We start from the raw sequence: 23,221 nt of genomic DNA, 5'->3' as shown, positions 1-23,221 counted from the left end.
GCAGCGTTTTCAGTTTGAATCTTCTGCTTATGTTTTTCATTAAACTTTATTTTGGGTGTGGATTATTTTCAGCAGGAATTGGCTGTCTTTATTTATCCCTCCCTCTCTAGTGACTCTTGTGTGGAAAGATCCACATCTTGGGTAGTCATTATCCCATACGTCACTAGCTCATGGACTCTTGCTAATTACATGAAAGAAAACATAATTTATGTAAGAACTTACCTGATAAATTCATTTCTTTCATATTAGCAAGAGTCCATGAGGCCCGCCCTTTTTTTGTGGTGGTTATGATTTTTTTGTATAAAGCACAATTATTCCAATTCCTTATTTTATATGCTTTCGCACTTTTTTCTTATCACCCCACTTCTTGGCTATTCGTTAAACTAAATTGTGGGTGTGGTGAGGGGTGTATTTATAGGCATTTTAAGGTTTGGGAAACTTTGCCCCTCCTGGTAGGAATGTATATCCCATACGTCACTAGCTCATGGACTCTTGCTAATATGAAAGAAATGAATTTATCAGGTAAGTTCTTACATAAATTATGTTTTTTTGACTATAGTGTCCCTTTAAGTTTAGGAATCTAAAAATTTTTTTTTAGATTCCTGGGAATTACTCTTCTCTAATACTAGGAGGAGGCAAAGATTCCCAAACCTAAAGAGCTCTATAAAACCCCTCCCACCTCACAGGAATCTGTCTTGTCTTTGCCTCCGCTGGAGGTGGTTGAAGAATGAAGATGTGCATTTGATCCTTCAGAGAGAGGGGCATTCAGTCTATGTTGAGGCCTGTTTTCCCCTCAGAGTACATTTTTTGTCAGAGGGATGTATTTGGGGTATGGTTTATGAATCTCTTTTTCACCTCATGGGAGATTTGTCACAAACCTTCTATAGTGGTTCCAGGGACTTGTTTTTGACTCCTCTTATGGATCTACAATATACTCATATTTCATAACCTCTGCTGATATGTTTCAGTATTGTTTTGGCTATCTACTTTACTAGTAGATGAGTGTTTGTTGGTAAGTATCATATTTTAATTATATGGTTGGGCATTTATAGTTATATATGTATTTGATATATATAGCCTTGGGACAGAATCATTATATATATAAAAAAATAATAATTTTAAATCATAATCTTTTATTGAGATTTGTATGAATAACAACAACAGAAAATACATGTCTGTTCACGATAGCAGGTAAATAAGATGTTTTCAAACCAATATACCAATATAATGAAGCGCACCGTTAAGGGTATATTAGTCACGCAACAATGCATTCGTTGAGAAGCTAATAGGTCTTCTGACAAGAGCTGCACATCAGAATACTGCTTCTAGATAGTATATATAAAATGCAAATAACATTTCTCAGCTAAGTGAAAAGTAGTAAATACAGACATTGGATATAACAATATTATCATGTCATCTTGCAGGAACTATATATATATATATATATATATATAGTAAAACATCAACAGTACTAACAGTAATAATAAATGACATTGTCAGCAGTAAAGTTAAATTTATATAAATGAAACCTTGTTTTTCTAAATACTTTTCCTCTCAATACACAGAAGGTCACTTGTGGACCTAGTTACATTTATGGTACAAGGAGGAAGAAGGCTAGCATTTGTAGTGGCCACTCTTGGACCAAAAAAACATTAGAAAGAAATCGTCATCAAATGATATTTGTAAAAAAATGAATACAAATACAATAAGTATTTTGGGCTTAAGAAGATTATTAGAACCAATACTTTCTGTAATGAGTAATATAGTTGTTAATGCGAACTAATTTAGCAGGATCCTGAAGGCAAATATGTAGGAGAGCCCTATTAACTCAAGGTGTAAGGTACTGTTAATGGGGTGTTCAAATATTTGCATTCTCTCTTCATGGTAATAGATTTAAGATACTGGTAAAAAAGATTACAATTATGTTGGGGTTTCGTTAGTATCTGTGCTAGGGCATTTATATTAAAGACCCTTTGAAAGATAATTATCAAGGGCAGTCCTATGCACTATAGTTACAAGGTGGGTTGAGTTCTGGACCTCAATATATGCACAACCTAGCAAAGACCAGTTAATCTTAATCTTTAGAATTAAACATTGCTGTGCTTAAAATGGAAGAGGAATAACAGTGAAATGAATCCATTTTATTGCGGTGAATAACTGACCTAGAATAAAAACATAGCTATAAATCCAATACTTCCAGCCTAGATAGTTAGAAACTGAAGGAAGTTAAGCCTCAGTTTGTATTAAACTATAATTATGAATTGATCAACCTGATTATCTATTACAACCTGCTAACTAAAAGAGAGTTTGAACTGAGTATGCTGTGCTGCCTCGGCTGCTGGCAGCACAGCTATGGCAAAAGTGGCAAGATGAATGACTAAATAACATGCAAAATAAAATGGCAAAAGTGGCAAGATGAATAACTAAATAACATGCAAAATAAACCAGGTGTGGAAATAACTAACTGTTATTTAAACAGGCTATGGTTTAGTACCCCTTATAGGCTATAATGCAGATAATAACAACAAAAGGTATTAACTGTCCCTCTGCAAAATTACCCTTCAAAGTTGGGAGATCTGCTTATATATACAGTATATATATATATATATATATATATATATTAAAGAATTCCAGACTCGCAGCATTTTGAGCAGAAAATACTCGGCCTCCGTTCAACAACATGACATCCAATTTAGCCTACTCCAACTCTGTTAGAGGGCTTCCAAGTCGAATGTCTAGTCCAGCAGTCCCTCTCAGAAGCAAGCTCAAGATTGATGGGGGTAATAAAGGAGGCCCAAACATCCTAGTACCAGATAACTGTAGGAAGAGAAAATTCTGTGAGCAAGATTGTCCTCCAGCTTCTCTTTTGAGACACTGATGAAGTGTAGGGTAAGTTGAGCATGAAGCAGCACATAATAGCCACAGGATCATGGTGTGTGCCGTTCTCCAGCGTCGTGCCACTTCCTGTCGATGGGGATTGCTCTCTGTATTGCTCTATCACCCCTCTGCCATCCAAAATATTAATCGTAGGTAAGTCACCAGAGTCCTGGCAGCTATCCAAACTTTCCAAGGTAGTGTGGGAAACCTTTTTCACTGCATTGGTAAGTTCTGAAAGGAACGCATCTGAAATAATCTTCTTGAGATTTTCAAAGGGGATCTGGATCAAATCTTCAAAAGCCTTAAGTCTCCAGCTTGTGATTATCTAGATGTCTGAAAAATCAGTATATATCTGGCGGATTATCAATCTGAAACTTGGAGCTCATAAATTCTGCGACCAGTCAGGGCTGTTGCTCGGACACGCCCCATCATTATATACATTTATTTTTACTTAAAATTTTTTGCGAGCGTCAGATTTTTGGCGTGCAGAATTAAGTTTGTATTTATTACCACGTGTCCATGTGTCTGCCTTTGGATCTGCGTTTGTTGGGATAGTGCACTTGAGCCCTCAGGATTGCACACGTTGGAGTTCACGAGCGTTAATTTTTCCCTGCACTTCGGCTTTCAGGTTAGTGCGTGTCGGGTTAACGCATGTTTGCTTCTAGTATGTGCACATCAAATTTTTGGTGCGCTAATCTTCCTTTTAGCAGCTTAGTTTTTGTGCGCATCCTTCTATTCTGCTGATCCCTTTACAGGCTTTGGGAGTGGAGTCTATTTGTGTCCTGCTTTATTTTTCTCAGCTTAGCACACCTTAGTCCTGTAATTGTTATTAGATTATTTTGGAAGGGGTACATTTTCCATTCCTCAAGAGCTTTTTAAGGGGATATAATTATTTATGCTATAATGAAGCCTTCTGATTCTGCTCCTAAATCTACTATAGAAGCTGTGTAATCAAAACATTTCCCTAATGTCAAGTGTGTATATTGTAAAAAAGCTGAAGTATCTCCTACAGCTTATTTATGTGACTCAAGTTTAAAGTTAATGTTAATGCATTCTTACCAACCTAATGCTGCTTCTATGTGTATCACTGCTCCTTCCGTTTGTCCCTTACAGGAAAGCTCTACAGATTTTTCTCCAGGTGGGAAAAACCTCATCAAATCTACCTTTTCTGAAATGTTGGCATCTCACTTGCCTTTAAGCAAGTGTAAAAGGTCAGTTCAGAATTTACATTCTGCTAGTGCTATGCTTTCTTAGGCTAGGGATATTCCTGTTGTGTCTTCAGAAGGAGAAGTTTCCTCTGGTGATGAGGAATCTCCTTCTGATGCTGAACCTGATTCATCCTCTTTTCTATTTAAAGTCGAACATATTTGCTCCCTTTTAAAAGATGTTTTGCTTACTTTATAGGTTAAATACTCTAAGGGTTCTTAGGGATAAGCCTTTTAACCGTTTAGATTCAGTCAGGTAATTATTTTAATCCTTCTTCAACGTTTAAGTTATACCCCTTTACTGCCTCTAATATTAATCTGTGCAAAGCTGTCACTAAAATAGATGGGGCTATTTCTATTTTGGCTAACCTTACTACTAACCCTTTGAAAGACTACTTTCTTCTGTTAAGTGTGATCAGTCCACGGGTCATCATTACTTCTGGGATATTACTCCTCCCCAACAGGAAGTGCAAGAGGATTCACCCAGCAGAGCTGCATATAGCTCCTCCCCCCTACGTCACTCCCAGTCATTCTCTTGCACCCAACGACTAGATAGGATGTGTGAGAGGACTATGGTGATTATACTTAGTTTTATATCTTCAATCAAAAGTTTGTTATTTTAAAATAGCACCGGAGTGTGTTATTACCTCTCTGGCAGAGTTTGAAGAAGAATCTACCAGAGTTTTGCTATGATTTTAGCCGGAGTAGTTAAGATCATATTGCTGTTCTCGGCCATCTGAGGAGTGAGGTAAACTTCAGATCAGGGGACAGCGGGCAGATGAATCTGCATAGAGGTATGTAGCAGTTTTTATTTTCTGACAATGGAATTGATGAGAAAATCCTGCCATACCGATATAATGTCATGTATGTATACTTTACACTTCAGTATTCTGGGGAATGGTACTTCACTAGAATTACACTGTAAGAAATACATAAAGCTGTTTAATAACTAGAGATTATGTTTAACGTTTTTGCTGGAATGTAAATTCGTTTTCATTTGCTGAGGTACTGTGTGAATAAATGTTTGGGCACTATTTTTCCACTTGGCAGTTGCTTAATCTGTTTTTCTGACAGTTTATGTTCTCCCTCACTGCTGTGTGTGAGGGGGAGGGGCCGTTTTTTGGCGCTTTTTCTATGCATCAAATATTTCAGTCAGCAACTCATTGTATTCCCTGCATGATCCGGTTCATCTCTACAGAGCTCAGGGGTCTTCAAAACTTATTTTGAGGGAGGTAATTTCTCTCAGCAGAGCTGTGAGAATTATAGTTTGACTGAGATAAAAAACGTTTATTCTGTAATTTGTTTCCTGCTTTCAGAATTTGTTATCTTTGCTAATGGGATTAAACCTTTGCTAAAGTTGTGTTGTTTACAAGGATTGAGGCTATAACTGTTTCAATTTATTAATTTTCAACTGTCATAGATCTTCTGTGTTTCTTAAAGGCACAGTACATTTTAATATTATTCTAATTGAATTGTATTTCCAAGTTGCAAGTTTATTTGCTAGTGTGTTAAACATGTCTGATTCAGAGGATGATACCTGTGCCAAAGTGGAGCCCAATAGAAATTTATGTACTAACTGTATTGATGCTACTTTAAATAAAAGTCAATCTGTACAAATTGAACAAATTTCACCAAACAACGAGGGGAGAGTTATGCCGACTAACTCGCCTCACGTGTCAGTACCTACATCTCCCGCTCAGAGGGAGGTGCGTGATATTGTAGCGCCGAGTACATCTGGGCGGCCATTACAAATCACATTACAGGATATGGCTACTGTTATGACTGAGGTTTTGGCTAAATTACCAGAACTAAGAGGTAAGCGTGATCACTCTGCGGTGAGAACAGAGTGCGCTGATAATATTAGGGCCATGTCAGACACTGCGTCACAGGTGGCAGAACATGAGGACGGAGAACTTCATTCTGTGGGTGACGGTTCTGATCCAAACAGACTGGATTCAGATATTTCAAATTTTAAATTTAAACTGGAAAACCTCCGTGTATTACTAGGGGAGGTGTTAGCGGCTCTGAATGATTGTAACACAGTTGCAATACCAGAGAAAATGTGTAGGTTGGATAAATATTTTGCGGTACCGACGAGTACTGAGGTTTTTCCTATACCTAAGAGACTTACTGAAATTGTTACTAAGGAGTGGGATAGACCCGGTGTGCCGTTCTCACCCCCTCCGATATTTAGAAAAATGTTTCCAATAGACGCCACCACATGGGACTTATGGCAAACGGTCCCTAAGGTGGAGGGAGCAGTTTCTACCTTAGCTAAGCGTACCACTATCCCGGTGGAGGATAGCTGTGCTTTTTCAGATCCAATGGATAAAAAGTTAGAGGGTTACCTTAAGAAAATGTTTGTTCAACAAGGTTTTATATTGCAACCCCTTGCATGCATTGCGCCGATCACGGCTGCAGCGGCATTCTGGATTGAGTCTCTGGAAGAGAACATTGGTTCAGCTACTCTGGACGACATTACGGACAGGCTTAGAGTCCTTAAACTAGCTAATTCATTCATTTCGGAGGCCGTAGTACATCTTACTAAACTTACGGCGAAGAATTCAGGATTCGCCATTCAGGCACGCAGGGCGCTGTGGCTAAAATCCTGGTCAGCTGATGTTACTTCTAAGTCTAAATTGCTTAATATACCTTTCAAAGGGCAGACCTTATTCGGGCCCGGGTTGAAAGAGATTATCGCTGACATTACAGGAGGTAAAGGCCATGCCCTGCCTCAGGACAAAGCCAAAGCCAAGACTAGACAGTCTAATTTTCGTTCCTTTCGTAATTTCAAAGCAGGAGCAGCATCAACTTCCTCTGCACCAAAACAGGAAGGAGCTGTTGCTCGCTACAGACAAGGCTGGAAACCTAACCAGTCCTGGAACAAGGGCAAGCAGACTAGGAAACCTGCTGCTGCTCCTAAAACAGCATGAATTGAGGGCCCCCGATCCGGGATCGGATCTAGTGGGGGCAGACTTTCTCTCTTCGCCCAGGCTTGGGCAAGAGATGTTCAGGATCCCTGGGCGCTAGAGATAATATCTCAGGGATACCTTCTGGACTTCAAATACTCTCCTCCAAGAGAGAGATTTCATCTGTCAAGATTGTCAACAATCCAGACAAAGAAAGAGGCGTTTCTACGCTGCGTACAAGAGCTCTTGTTAATGGGAGTAATCCATCCAGTTCCACGATCGGAACAGGGACAGGGGTTTTACTCAAATCTGTTTGTGGTTCCCAAAAAAGAGGGAACTTTCAGACCAATCCTGGACTTAAAGATCATAAACAAATTCCTAAGAGTTCCATCGTTCAAGATGGAGACTATTCGGACAATTTTACCTATGATCCAAGAGGGTCAATACATGACCACTGTAGATTTAAAAGATGCTTACCTTCACATACCGATTCACAAAGATCATTATCGGTACCTAAGGTTTGCCTTCCTAGACAGGCATTACCAGTTTGTGGCTCTTCCATTCGGATTGGCTACAGCTCCAAGAATCTTCACAAAGGTTCTGGGTGCTCTTCTGGCGGTACTAAGACCGCGGGGAATCTCGGTAGCTCCATACCTAGACGACATTCTGATACAAGCTTCAAGCTTTCAAACTGCCAAGTCTCATACAGAGTTAGTGCTGGCATTTCTAAGGTCACATGGATGGAAGGTGAACGAAAAGAAAAGTTCACTCGTTCCACTCACAAGAGTTCCCTTCCTGGGGACTCTTATAGATTCTGTAGAAATGAAGATTTACCTGACAGAGGACAGGCTAACAAGACTTCAAAGTGCTTGCCGCACCCTTCATTCCATTCAACACCCGTCAGTGGCTCAATGCATGGAGGTAATCGGCTTAATGGTAGCGGCAATGGACATAGTACCCTTTGCACGCTTACACCTCAGACCACTGCAACTGTGCATGCTAAGTCAGTGGAATGGGGATTACTCAGACTTATCCCCTTCTCTGAATCTGGATCAAGAGACCAGAAATTCTCTTCTATGGTGGCTTTCTCGGCCACATCTGTCCAGGGGGATGCCATTCAGCAGACCAGACTGGACAATTGTAACAACAGACGCCAGCCTTCTAGGTTGGGGTGCCGTCTGGAATTCTCTGAAGGCTCAGGGACAATGGAGTCAGGAGGAGAGTCTCCTGCCAATAAACATTCTGGAATTGAGAGCAGTTCTCAATGCCCTCCTGGCTTGGCCCCAGTTGACAACTCGGGGGTTCATCAGGTTTCAGTCGGACAACATCACGACTGTAGCTTACATCAACCATCAGGGAGGGACAAGAAGCTCCCTAGCTATGATGGAAGTATCAAAGATAATTTGCTGGGCAGAGTCTCACTCTTGCCACCTGTCAGCAATCCACATCCCGGGAGTGGAGAACTGGGAGGCAGATTTCTTAAGTCGTCAGACTTTTCATCCGGGGGAGTGGGAACTTCATCCGGAGGTCTTTGCCCAAATACTTCGACGTTGGGGCAAACCAGAGATAGATCTCATGGCGTCTCGACAGAACGCCAAGCTTCCTCGTTACGGGTCCAGATCCAGGGATCCAGGAGCAGTCCTGATAGATGCTCTGACAGCACCTTGGGACTTCAGGATGGCTTACGTGTTTCCACCCTTCCCGTTGCTTCCTCGATTGATTGCCAGAATCAAACAAGAGAGAGCATCAGTGATTCTAATAGCACCTGCGTGGCCACGCAGGACTTGGTATGCAGACCTGGTGGACATGTCATCCTGTCCACCTTGGTCTCTACCTCTGAAACAGGACCTTCTGATACAGGGTCCCTTCAAACATCAAAATCTAACTTCTCTGAAGCTGACTGCTTGGAAATTGAACGCTTGATTTTATCAAGACGTGGATTTTCTGAGTCAGTTATTGATACCTTAATACAGGCTAGGAAACCTGTTACCAGAAAGATTTATCATAAGATATGGCGTAAATACCTATATTGGTGTGAATCCAAAGGTTACTCTTGGAGTAAGGTTAGGATTCCTAGGATATTGTCTTTTCTACAAGAAGGTTTAGAAAAGGGTTTATCTGCTAGTTCATTAAAGGGACAGATCTCAGCTCTGTCCATTCTGTTACACAAACGTCTGTCAGAAGTTCCTGACGTCCAGGCTTTTTGTCAGGCTTTGGCCAGAATTAAGCCTGTGTTTAAAACTGTTGCTCCACCATGGAGTTTAAACCTTGTTCTTAATGTTTTACAGGGCGTTCCGTTTGAACCCCTTCATTCCATTGATATAAAGTTGTTATCTTGGAAAGTTCTATTTTTAATGGCTATTTCCTCGGCTCGAAGAGTCTCTGAATTATCAGCCTTACATTGTGATTCTCCTTATTTGATTTTTCATTCGGATAAGGTAGTCCTGCGTACTAAACCTGGGTTCTTACCTAAGGTAGTTACTAACAGGAATATCAATCAAGAGATTGTTGTTCCTTCTTTATGCCCAAATCCTTCTTCAAAGAAGGAACGTCTACTGCACAACCTGGATGTAGTCCGTGCTCTAAAATTTTACTTACAGGCAACTAAGGAATTTCGACAAACGTCTTCTCTGTTTGTCATTTACTCTGGGCAGAGGAGAGGTCAAAAAGCTTCCGCTACCTCTCTTTCTTTTTGGCTTCGTAGCATAATTCGTTTAGCTTATGAGACTGCTGGACAGCAGCCTCCTGAAAGAATTACAGCTCATTCTACTAGAGCTGTGGCTTCCACTTGGGCCTTCAAGAATGAGGCCTCTGTTGAACAGATTTGCAAGGCTGCAACTTGGTCTTCGCTTCATACTTTTTCCAAATTTTACAAATTTGACACTTTTGCTTCATCGGAGGCTATTTTTGGGAGAAAGGTTCTTCAGGCAGTGGTTCCTTCTGTATAAAGAGCCTGCCTATCCCTCCCGTCATCCGTGTACTTTTGCTTTGGTATTGGTATCCCAGAAGTAATGATGACCCGTGGACTGATCACACTTAACAGAAGAAAACATAATTTATGCTTACCTGATAAATTCCTTTCTTCTGTAGTGTGATCAGTCCACGGCCCGCCCTGTTTTTAAGGCAGGTAAATATTTTTTAATTTATACTCCAGTCACAACTTCACCCTTGGCTTTTCCTTTCTCGTTGGTCCTTGGTCGAATGACTGGGAGTGACGTAGGGGGGAGGAGCTATATGCAGCTCTGCTGGGTGAATCCTCTTGCACTTCCTGTTGGGGAGGAGTAATATCCCAGAAGTAATGATGACCCGTGGACTGATCACACTACAGAAGAAAGGAATTTATCAGGTAAGCATAAATTATGTTTTTTAAGGACCCTTTAGATAAGCAGGGATGCACAATTCCTATCTCCCGACGCCCGGGACATGCAATTCAGGGTGCAGGGCATGTGTTTGTTTGTTTTTTGCATTTAGTCCTGCAGGAGCAAGCAGACCTCAGCAGGGCTTAAAGATTTTTTTTTTTTTTAATAGCGGCCAGCGGGGGTGCGGTGGAAGTGTGAGAACTTAAGAGCAGGAAAAGAAGCCCACAGCAAATAGTTACAGCCTGGGGTACGATGGGCTAGATCACCCCGGTGCTGGTTATCTAGTGGTATATCTCCCAGGTCTCCGCTACCTTCTGATGTTTGACTCTTGCTGTGATGTCACACAGTGGCAGGCCTGCTAGCTTAAATTGAAACTTTAGAATGCGGGAGGCATGCATTGTGGGAGAGCTGTAAGTCAGAAGGTTCCTTGCTCTTGTCAAGGAGTCTAAAGGAGTTGTTTAGCTAGGATGTAGTGAACTGGTGAGGATGGGATGAGCAAATTTGGGCCATCATACCTTGTCTTGGATTATAGCATATTCAGCCGCAAGCAGGTTCTGCAGGATGCTCTGCAGACTCTAGACAAGGGCCATAGCAATTCTTCATCAGCCTGGACAGACGGCACTTATTCCTGATATTAACCCAGGAACGGAAGCACAGCATGTGTAACCTCATCACCCACTTGCACAGCATTTCTCGGTTATATGTGATCCCGCAACTGCAAGTCTCCATGCTGTACACTGATGCAGAGGCAGGTCTGTGCAAGGAGCACACAGAATGTAAATCATAGTCCTCATCTAAACTGTGCCATTGGTGATTCGCCGCTGATGAATAGAGAACACATTGCCAGTCTCTGGGAATAGTAAATGTGCTGCAGAACTTTTGTAAGCCTGTGCAATGCGCTGTACAAACATGTGAGGGCTGCAGGCACCTTGGGCAGTAAGAGATGTGTGGAATGTGTTACTGGGACCTAGTGCAGCACATTTATCCGAGAAATGCTGTGCAAGTGGGTGATGAGGTTACACATGCTGTGCACTGATGCAGGGGCGCGTGATGTGACTCTTCCATTCCTGGGGTAGTTTTAGAAATAAGTGCCATCTGTCCAGGCTGATGAAGACTTGCGATGGCAACAGAATAGTTGGAAAATCAATTTTAGACAAGGGTTACTTTTCTGGGGTTTCAGATACATTCAGTCTCCATGAGTCTTTCTCTAAAGAAACTGATAATAGAAAGCTAAAATGGGTGTCAAGCGATAATTAAATGAAAAAAAAAAGCTGTATATTTATTCAGTTGAAACAGAAGAAATAGACAATTCAGTATGCAGTCTTTATCCCACAACCAATGCTGTTGTGGTTAAGTATACACTAATCAGGCACTGAAAGCACAAATGTAAGTCACTGTCAGTCACTAAATATCTAACTAAGTCTAAAACATACACTGATCTACCACCTTAGTTAGAAAACAGAAAGTCCTCAGTCGATACACGGTTAAGGCCAGGTATCCAACCACTCCTATCACCATCTCTGTTTTTCCACTCTGTACAACTTCCAGCTCCTTTGTCAGGGTGGGAGTGTGCTCCTCATATCCAGCTTAGGAATGGTCTGTTGCGTCACCAAGTGTGGGGAAATTCTTTTGGCAACAGCGTTATGAGATCCCCAGTGAGTATCCTTTAGTAGAACAAAATGTGCTTAGTGCATGATTGTGTTGGAGTGTTTATTCAGCTAGCATATGCAATGTTTCTGATCACTAAGCATGATCCAAACAAATAACAAAACTTGCTGCTTAAATCTGGGTCAATATTCAAATGTAGCTTTCATTGGTTAGCAAACACCAACATAGAGAGTTCACAAGCAGGAGTGCCTGGCGCATTTCACACATGAGCTTCATCAGAGGCTAATGATTCTGGATACTAATCTACCAATCAAAGCTGTAAGTTTATCAACCAATGGAAAAGTATGTACAATATATCATACTACTGACTGTCTATCGTTTATAATACAGATCTATTCAAAAATATTTTACATCTTTTTTTCTGAAAAATAATTATAACTTCTTTTATTATTAATATTAAAGTTCAGGTACTGAGAAGTAAATGTATGTTAAAGTAGTTTTACTATCCAGAAGGCTTTCTTCTTTAAAAGAGTGATTAATCTATCTCCCCCTCTAGGACCTTTATTGATTATATCAATACCAATTAATGATAAATATTTAGAGCCTAATCCATAAGTGTGAACATGTTTCCCTACTGGAGTCCTGGGTTCAGTATCATCCAAGGACAACAGGTGCTCACATAGCCTGTCCTTGAGGGGACGTGTAGTGATACCAATATATTGGTAGAAACAAAAACCACAAGTAATTAAAAATATTACATACAGGGAAGTACAATCTATCCTATATTTGATACAAAAAATCTGACTTGTTCTAGTAGTTGAAAAGTTCTGGCCTTGGTAGTGTATTCGCAACATTTGCAAGGTACGTGACCACATCTAAAAAATACTTTTATGGAGCTTAACCAATTAGAAGCTGGTAAAGTTTCTCCGTATAACGTTTTCTTAGTAATGTGTCCACTAGTTGAAGCTTTTTTCATTATACATTTAAATCCCTTAGAGATTACTTCATTAAATACTTATAGAAAACAGGAAATATATAGACTATGATGGTTGGAATATGAGCCCTATAAACCACTATTTCCTATAGTAGGCGCTAGTGATAACCATAACAAAGCTAATCAATAATAAATGCAATAGATATAGGTATGTACATATGTGGGTATAAACAATATTACCAAATGAGTATGAGATGTGGAATGAATACCACAGAAAGAAATAAGACCAGTCCTTAAGTACAAAAAAGTCCAATGAAAGTCCTTGAGGTCTGGAAAACGTGGCAGGCTGCACTCTGACTTCACCCAATCAGATGATGGAACTCTACAGCAAAAAACAAAAAGGACAGAGGCACCACATGTGCAGATCAATCAACAACCAAATGATCCAATCTTAGAGATGCAGGGTACTCACAAGTAGGGCGGCACCCAAATGTGCCAATAGAAGCAGACTGGTATTTAACAGCAAACCAGCTAGCTGGAATAAGGCCGTCCTCACCATGATCAAATACCGTACGATACAGCTATGTCACTGGAACTGTGATGGAAGGAGATATGGAGAGAAGGGCAGTCTTGCCCCTGGGTAGCTGGAGGGGAGTCTTAACACCAACCAAACCAAATATATGTGTATAAAAACATATATATATATTTATTAAAAGCATACATAAAAAAATTAAAATATATACCCAAGGTATATCACATCAATCTCGGCAAGGTGTAAGATATCTCCCATGTGAAATACAAGGGATATAATAGCAACGCGTTTCTCAGGGGGCTCCCCGTTTCCTCAGGCTTGTATATCCTAAACAGACAAATGCCCTTTAAATAGGGCTATAACTACCACATGGTACAATGACCCCTCCCCTTCCTTCATAAAAATACAAAAAATGAGACCCTTCCTCTCCATACACACTCCATTGTGAATTAATTTTAAACGCGTTGCTATTATATCCCTTGTATTTCACATGGGAGATATCTTACACCTTGCCGAGATTGATGTGATATAACTTGGGTATATATTTTAATTTTTTATGTATGCTTTTAATAACTATATATATGTATTTATACACATATATTCGGTTTGGTTGGTGTTAAGACTCCCCTCCAGCTACCCAGGGGAAAGACTGCCATTCTCTCCATATCTCCTTCCATCACAGTTCCAGTGACATAGCTGTATCGTACGGCATTTGATCGTGGTGAGAACGGCCTTATTCCAGCCAGCTGGTTTGCTGTTAAATACCAGCCTGCTTCTATTGGAACATCTGGGTGCCGCCCTACTTGTGAGTACCCTTTATCTCTAAGATTGGATCATTTGGTTGTTGATTGATCTGCACATGTGGCGCCTCTGTCCTTTTCATTAAATACTTCATCACCACAAAGTTTTGAAAGATATCTCTTAGCGATGTTGCAAAATTGTCTTCTCTTATATACCATGTGATAAATATGGTGTTATCTTGTATATTAGTTTAATTATTTTTAATAAACAGGTCAGCTCTATTTAACTTTGCTACCTCCTGTTCCAAATTGGGTTTCTATTGTAACCTCTTTCTACAAGTCTCAGTGTCAATTTGTGAGGCTGAGCAAGATAAGTAGATAAATTAATACAGCTTCTACGCACTCGCAGATACTGTCCCATAAGGATTCCTTTCTTTAAATGTGGTGTATGACAGATGTCAGCTCCAAGTATTGTATTTCTTGCTAGGGGTTTCCTATAAATAGATGTCACTATATTATTATGCTCATCAATGTCCAGGCATATATAAAAAAAAATCAATGGTATTGTCACTGATATGACCACTGAAAGAGAAATTATACTCATTTTTATTTATGTAGTCAAAAAAGGAGCACGTTTTCTTTTTTGATTGCATTAAAATTGGTGTCAGCCTGTCTGAGCCTTCAGTCTTTCTCCTTTCCTTTGCAGCTTCAGATGCAATTCCATTTGCTAGATTTTCACATGAGACCTCTTCAGCTTTGTATGTTTCGTCAGTGGTGCTGTCATACTTAGCTATCTCAAAAAAAAAATCTGGGTCACAGTACAAGTCAGTCTCTGACTTGGTGGCTGGATTATTGGTTCATTATTCATCTTTTGCTTGTCCTACCTGGACAGATGCAAGTCTTTCAGGTTGGGAAACTGTTTGGAGGTCTCTAAAAGTTTGGACCCCTTGGGAGGCGAAGTTGCCAATAAATATTCTAGAACTCCCTTCTATTTTTAGGACTCCTCAGACATGGCCTCTCATCTCCTCTTTTAATCGGATAATGTCACAGCAGTGGCTTATATCAATCATCAGGGGGAACCCACAGTTTCCTAGCCATGAGGGAAATGTCTCAAATTTTCTCAAGGGTAGATGTCCTGTCTAGTTTCTGCAGTTCATATTCTAGGAGTTAAAAACTGGGGAGTAGTTCTTAGTCATCAGTCTCTGCATCCAGGGGAATGGTCTCTTCACCAGGATGTGCTCAATCAGATTGTGGATCTTTATGGTCTCCCACAGATAGATCTGATGGCTTCTTGTTTGAACAACAAACTTCCCAGGTACTTTACAAGGTCCAAGGAGCCTCAGGCGGAATTTGTAGATGCGCTAGCTGCTCATTGGTCATTTCAGCTTGCTTATCTGTTTCCTCCTCTGGTTCTTCTTCCAAGGGTGATGTGTAGGCTAGAGAAATCATCAGTAATCCCAACGCTTTGGCCTCACAGGATTTTGTTTGCAGATCTGATCCAAATGTCCAGTTATTTTGCTTGGCCTCTTCCACTTCGACCAGACCTTCTGTCTCAAGGTACATTTTTCCATCTTAATCTCAAATCTCTAAGCTTGATGGCATGGAGATTTAACGGTTAGTTCTTAAATATAGAGTTTTCTCAGACACAGTTATTGAAACTTTAATCCAGGCTCGTAAGCCTGTGACTAGGAAGTTTTATCATAAGTTCTGGAAGGCTTTTATTGCTTGGTGTATAGATCATGGCTTTTCCTGGCATGCCTAGAATTTTGCAGTTCTTACAGGATGGTTTGGATAAGGGGCTATCTGCCTATTCTCTGAAAGGGCAAATTTCTGCTCTTTCAGTTTTGTTTCATAGGAAGATTGCAAATCTTCTTGAAATTCATGGTTTTGTTCAGACGTTGGCACTGATAAGCCTGTGATAAAGCCAATTTATTCTCCCTGGAGTCTTTACTTGGTGTTAAAGGTTTTGCAAGCTCCTCCTTTTGAGCCTATGCATAAAGTGTTTCTTTTAGCTATCTTTTCTGCTAGAAGAATTTTAGAATTATCTGCTTTTTTGTGACCCTGCGTATCTTATCTTTCATCAGGATAATGCTGTATGTAAAGTTGTATCTTCAGAGAATATCAGTAGCAAAATTTGTCATTTCAGCTTGCTTATCTGTTTCCTCCTCTGGTTCTTCTTCCAAGGGTGATGTCTAGGCTAGAGAAATCATCAGTAATCCCAACGCTTTGGCCTCACAGTATTTTGTTTGCAGATCTGGTCCAAATGTCCAGTTATTTTGCTTGGCCTCTTCCACTTCGACCAGACCTTCTGTCTCAAGGTACATTTTTCCATCTTAATCTCAAATCTCTAAGCTTGATGGCATGGAGATTTAACGGTTAGTTCTTAAATATAGAGTTTTTTCAGACACAGTTATTGAAACTTTAATCCAGGCTCGTAAGCCTGTGACTAGGAAGTTTTATCATAAGTTCTGGAAGGCTTTTATTGCTTGGTGTATAAATCATGGCTTTTCCTGGCATTTCTAGAATTTTGCAGTTCTTACAGGATGGTTTGAATAAGGGGCTATCTACCTATTCTCTGAAAGGGCAAATTTCTGCTCTTTCAGTTTTGTTTCATAGGAAGATTGCAAATATTTTTGACATTCATGGTTTTGTTCAGACTTTGGCACTGATAAGCCTGTGATCAAGCCAATGTATTCTTCCTGGAGTCTTAACTTGGTGTTAAAGGTTTTGCAAGCTCCTACTTTTTAGCCTATGCATAAAGTGTTTCTTTTGGCTATCTTTTCTGCTAGAAGAATTTTAGAATGATCTGTTTTTTTGTGACCCTGCGTATCTTATCTTTCATCAGGATAATGCTGTCTGTAAAGTTGTATCTTCAGAGAATATCAGTAGCAAAATTTGTGTCCCTTCTTTATGCTAGATTATAAGTGAAGTGCAATAGTGTGCTTACACAAGCGCAATATTTTCACTCCACTCAGTAATATCAGCGCACAAAAATGTGTGCTGGTATTATAAGTGAGGCGTAATGCAAACGCGACCTCACGTTTGCATTGCCGCAAGCCAAGCATTCACTAGAGCGCACTTCTATATGCTTCAATGGGAGTCTTGTTTTTCATGCCAACAGCCATGGAGCACAGGAGGCAAATTACACAGCGTTGGGCAGCAATAATTAAATATATATGTATAACCATATACATATATATTTATAGTGAAAACACAGTCTCCCATTGAACTCCATATAAAGGCACTTTAGGTGCCGTTTTTTTTTTCTTCAAACACCCCACATCCCCTCACTTTAACCCCTTATAACTGCTTTGTGCAGCTTTTCTTTTTTTTTTTTTTAATGCTCATATTTATTTTCTATTGTAAAGTACTGTCCTCCTTATCTTGGGGCAATTGGGGCAACTTTTTCTTTTTAACCAGTGACCTGACCTCGCGGTCACATTAATCAGCCACTTGTAATGGCTGGTTATTTAACGTTCGCCCATAAACGGGGACAGGTAAAATAGCGCCTTACTTGTAATCTAGCCCTTTGTGTCCTAATCCCAAGAATGCTTTGCATAATTTTGATGTTGTTAGAGCATTGAAGTATTATATTGATGCTCCTAAGGATTTCAGACAAACTTCCAGTTTGTTTTTAACTTTTCTGGTTCTAGGAATGGGTTACTGTTAATTCTACAAGATCTGTTGCCACTTCTTGAGCTTTCAAGTATGAGGCTTAAAGTGAGCAGATTTGCAAGGAGGCTACTTGGTTTTCTTTGCATGCTTTTACTAAATTCTACCATTTTCATGTTTTTGCTTATTCTGAGGCAGCCTTTGGTAGGAAAGTCCTTCATGCAGTTGTCTCAGCTTAATTTATTTTTCCTGTTGTTTATATGTTAATGTTGAGTGCATTAAAATGCCCTTTTTGGGTACTTGTCTTCAGTGGATTTTTTTTAAAACAAGCTTTATTGAAAATGTAATGTCAAAAGTCAAAGTTATCAGAAAGTAACAATGGTTGTTTTGGGCACAAAGCTCTCAATAATAGGTAAATATGGAGTTCTATTGTTTATCTTAGTTACTGGTTTATTCTGAGGTGTGGCCTTAAGAAGGGCGCAGTTCAGTATCTCTGTGAAGGAAGAGGTGGGGGAGGGGTCTTAAGGGAGATTATGGGAGGGTGCAGTGGATTCCCAATAAGGGCTATCTTACTTGTCTTAATGTCATTTTCTCCCAGTAGAATTTAATTTCTAAGAACAAGTCTGTTCGGTTGCACTTCATTAAACAATATTCTTCCAGCATTAGGAGATCTCTGGTTTTCTCCAGCCACATCTCTTTACTAGATGAGATTGTGGTTTTCCAATGTCTGGCTATGAATGATTTAGCACTATTAATACCAATCTGAAGCAGATGTGATCTAGTTTTACATTGTGAGTTTGGTAGATCGTTCAGTAGAGCCATTTTAGGGGTCAGTATAAAGGAGATAGAGAAACGTGTCTTAAACTGGGTTTCTACTATTATCCACAGTGTGACATTTTTTGGGCAGTTCCACCACATGTGAAAGAATGTGCCCTGTGAACCACATTCTCTCAAGCATCTACCTGAAGTAGTTTTACATATTTTTGCAAGTTTGAAAATATGTTTTCTAAATCCCCCCCCCCCCCCTTTGTCAGTACTCATGGACTCTACAGCTTGGGTATTAGTTCCCAGGAGTAAGGGATCATGGACTCTCACCACTTGTATGAGAGAAAACATAAGTTATGCTTACCTGATTACCTGAATTAATTTCTTTCATGTTGGTGAGAGTTCACAAGACCTCACCCTGTGTTTTTGGTGTTGGTTTATTTCTTAAGCACATCTTTTTTTTCCCTGCTCCTTTTCATTTTTGCTCTTAGTTATTTTCCTATATAATTTTGCTTGGCTATATATTAGACTGAGGTACCTGCAAGGTGGGAGGGGTTTTAGAGCGCTCTTGGATTTGGGAATCTTGGCCTCCTCCTAGTGGTAGAGAAGAGTAATTCCCAGGAGTAATGGATCATGGACTCTCACCACCATTAAATAAATTAATTTATCAGGTAGGCATAAATTATGGTTTTTACTTAGCTTGTTATTAAACTGAGCAAAATTGATTTTTACATTTTTACATTTTTTTTTATACGTTGCTTTATAAATTATTTTATGCCAAAAAGTATTATTAATGTTTAATCACAGCCATATTTAAAATTGTAGGATTTTAATTGTTGTGTTATTGGAAATTAACATTCTTATTTGGTTGTGTTTGTATATTTTACCTAAAGATGGTGAAACTGCAAAGCTAGTGAAAGAACACGTGGAAGCATGGCTGCAAACGAAATCGGGAATAGACATTTCCTTCTCTGCCGAAAGAGCTCTCCAAAATCTGAAGAATTTCACAAACACATTGAAGTAGAGGGGCATGTAAGAAAGTAAACTGATGCACATATGAAGAACAATATCTTTGCTGGGTGAAAGATATATCAGTTTAATATTATTGGCTCCGTGAAGCCACTTGCACTCTTTTTGTTAAATTGAATTATGCTGCTATTGGATTATGTATGTGAATCCCAAAGACGCTTGAGATATATATCCAGTCAGTAATACGGTCAACTTTGGGATAGCTTTATATTTTGAATTGTGTCTCTAAACACTAAAGCTTTTATTGTAAATGCAAATATGCTGATGTATTTTTTTGCAAATGGATGAATGTATCTACTGATGTGTTTCCTTTTGTTACCTTGTACTTATTTATTATTAATGGCTACAGGCTTTAAGTGGCATTAAAGCAAAAACCAGTAGTCGGAGAGCACAAATGTAAATCCCATAAATAGAGTTCTGCTGATTTTACTGTATTATAAACTTTACAGCACTTTAGCCATTGCTAGTTGTACAGCAGGTAAAATAGCAATGTACATTTAAAGATATCCTTTTTTTGTGGCATATGCATTCAAGTTTCCTTTTTATTTCTTCCCTGCCATTGCTTTACAAATATCTGCACACCCTGTAATTAACACCAAATCTCAAAACTATTTTCCTTGATTTTGAAGCCAGAAGGGCCTATTTATCAAGGGGTGTCAATCAACCCGATTGTACTCAATCGGGTTGAATTCCGGCGATTCCTGTCCGCCTGCTCAGAGCAGGGTTCACAAAGACCGCTGCTTCATAACTGCTGTTTCTGGCGAGTCTGAAGACTCGCCAGAAACACGGGCCCACAAGCTCCGTTCGGAGCTTGATAAATGGGCCCCATTGAGTTGATACCTTAGACATCTTCATCCCAGTACAAAAATGTTGACAGCAATATTTTTTATGAACTAAATATAGCAGGGATGAAAAACCATCTAATTTCTTTAATTAGGTGGTGAAAGTCCACAAGCCATTACTCTTGGGGATAAATTCCTGGCTACTAGGAGAAGGTAAAGATACCTAATATTTCACAAGCTTTTAATCCCTCTCACCTCTCTAGTATGCCAGACTTATGATTTGACTCTACAGGAGAAAGGTGAAGAATAAGGTGCTCCAGATTCTTCGTTAAAATGGGGTTCTCAGACCTATGTTAGACCGGGTTTTCCCCTCACAGAGCCAGGAAAGAAGAGAGGGGAGTTAGGAGTACTGGGAAGTGAAACACAAACACCCTCTGGGATTTAGTTACAAGCCTGCCACAGGTGTCACGAGGACATGTCCTTTAGCCTCCTTCTTTTGGGTCAGTCTACCACAGGTGTCGTGGGGACTCCTCCTGTTAGTTTGTCATTGTAGTCCTCTTACAGATAGATGATCTGCTTGTGTTTGCACAGCACTGGATGGGCTCTATATTGGAAGCAGCTTCTGCAGCTGGTAAGCTTTAGTAGAGTTTATGCTTTTAAGGTAAGTGAGAACATTTTTGCACTCACATAGCCCACAGGCTATTTGCAGGTGATCTCTGAGGTACATCCTAGACTGGGGGTATCATTCGTTTACAGACATACCACATTTATTACCTAGACTGTTTGTTTTATCTCTGGGTCTAGTGTTTAACAAGAAATAGTTTTAGGCACATTAGGACTCTCTTTGTATGTGAAAATGTGTGCATTAGTACTTTTTAATTTTATTTTTATTTAGCATTAGTTTTTTTAGCATTCTCATGTTAGCTTGCACCAGGATGGTCTATGCAATTCATTTTTATTTTGCTCTCCAGTAGGGCTGCACGATTAATCACGATTATAAAATTCAAATTGCGGGAGTATGCGTTTTTTTATTTAAAAAAAATCCTCAGATGTGGCTGTACTGCATTGATTTGTAATTGATTTCTTTCAAACCAGCTTCATCTAGTCGTTGCTTTTAGCACACATTTGTAAAATGGCTGTTTTACTTTCACTTTCTACAAACGTGTTCTGTTTGTATCTCAGTAGCAGCCAATCAATCTATGTCTAAAAGCAGAGCCCATGCAGGAAAATGAAGAGGAGGGAAAGCCACTTACTTATATTTCCCGCTAGGGACGTCTGCAGTCTGAAACTTAGGGTATGTAATCATTATGGAACCTCCCACACAATCTCGTTCTCTCTGAGAAACGGCTCAAATACATAGCAGATGCAGTTAACCCCACGGCTGCCAAAAAGGCTTTTTTAATGTACAGTTTAATGCATTTTTATTGAGAAATGTATGTTTAACAGTTATTTAAAAAAAAAATTGCGATTAAAATTGCAATTGCGATATTTCATGCCCAAAATCGCAATATTCCTTTTTTCCCATATCACCCAGCCCTACTCTCCAGACTAATGATTGTGCATTTTGCCTTTTTTCTTCATAGTGTAAGCTGACTCTTTAATGAGTTATTTTATTATCTTTATTCTGCAGTGCGGCAGTTAATTTTTGTCGCCACCCTAGAATTTGCGTGCTCCTGTTCCCCTTAGTGTGCACCGCCCCCTTCCTGTCTCTCGCTCCTGACTCGGGACAGAGCAGTTTACTTTCTTGCTATTTCATTGGTTTAATACAGTAGTTGGTAGCACACCATTTAATTTATCTATCCCAATCTGTTAAACTTTAAAGCATTATCTGTGAAATGTGAATAGCGTTTCATAATACAGCTATTATTATACTGCTACTTATTTTGCTGCTGAGGTAATATTGTGATAGTCACTGCAAGCCAGAGTTAACAATGCTTTATTTGTTACGCAAAGAGGGCCTTACCTATTGCTTCTCAATTTACATCTCCTGTAGTTCTCAGACTTTAATTGTTAAGTCCCTGATATGAATACTCATTCATTTCATATTTGTTTATTCCATATAAATTTTATGCTTTATATAATAAAATGAGTTAGTAGTTATATATTATTTGTCTGTATTATTTGTGTACTTTATATGTTAGTAATGTCCCCTATTTGATGCTTTTAGATTATTTTTATATCCACTATTCACAAAAGAAAATTGTTTGTTTGGAAGGTTTGCAGTTCTGTAAGGTTCTTAAAGTGAAGGTCAATTTTGATGAATTAGTGCCCGGTTTTTAATAATCATATTAAAAACAAGGACACTTTAATTCATCAAAATTGACATTTCACTCTTTTTCTTCAAAACTTACCTTTTAATTCTGGCAGCCGCTCCAGCGATTCCCACAGCCGTCGGAATCCTCTGCAGACTTCAGAAATGATGAATCCGGCTTCCTCCAATCACGGTTTCCCCCTCCCAGGGGAATCTTGGCCTGATGCAACGCAGTGATTGGAGGAAGCCGGATTCATTATTTTGGACCTGCGAAGACGGCTTGTGGCGGGCAGAGGAAGTGCTGGAGCGGCTGCCAGGATTAAAAGGTAAGTTTTTGAAGAAAACGAGTGAAATGTCAATTTTGATGAATTAAAGTGCCCTTGTTTTTAATAGTATTATTAAAAACCGGGCACTAATTCATGTCAGGGTACAGGTAAATACATATATATATATATATATATATATATATGTATGTCAATTGGTCAGGGAAATGTGTTTATGTATGAAACCATATTTTTATCAGATATTACTAAAATAGGATTGAAATTCTGATGTCAGGATTTGATTCACAAAACCCCCACAAGTTTGAATACACATCTCAATACTAAATTGTAGACA

The 23,221-nt window shown here is 39.4% G+C and overlaps 1 protein-coding gene across 1 annotated transcript in view; it reads left to right on the top strand.

The window, feature by feature from the left end:
* TMEM143 (transmembrane protein 143) overlaps window positions 1–22,454 on the top strand; it is a 134,818-nt gene extending 112,364 nt beyond the window's left edge. The window contains exon 8 of the mRNA XM_053690669.1: window positions 19,435–22,454. Coding sequence (XP_053546644.1) covers window positions 19,435–19,565 — 131 coding nt within the window. The 3' untranslated portion in view covers window positions 19,566–22,454. The remainder of the gene's footprint in view (window positions 1–19,434) is intronic.
* Window positions 22,455–23,221: the final 767 nt, after the last annotated feature.

This window comes from Bombina bombina, chromosome 8 (assembly GCF_027579735.1).
Source record: "Bombina bombina isolate aBomBom1 chromosome 8, aBomBom1.pri, whole genome shotgun sequence".
NCBI lineage: Eukaryota > Metazoa > Chordata > Amphibia > Anura > Bombinatoridae > Bombina > Bombina bombina.
Note: the sequence above shows the minus strand (reverse complement) of the source record. Positions and strands in the feature narration are given on the sequence as shown.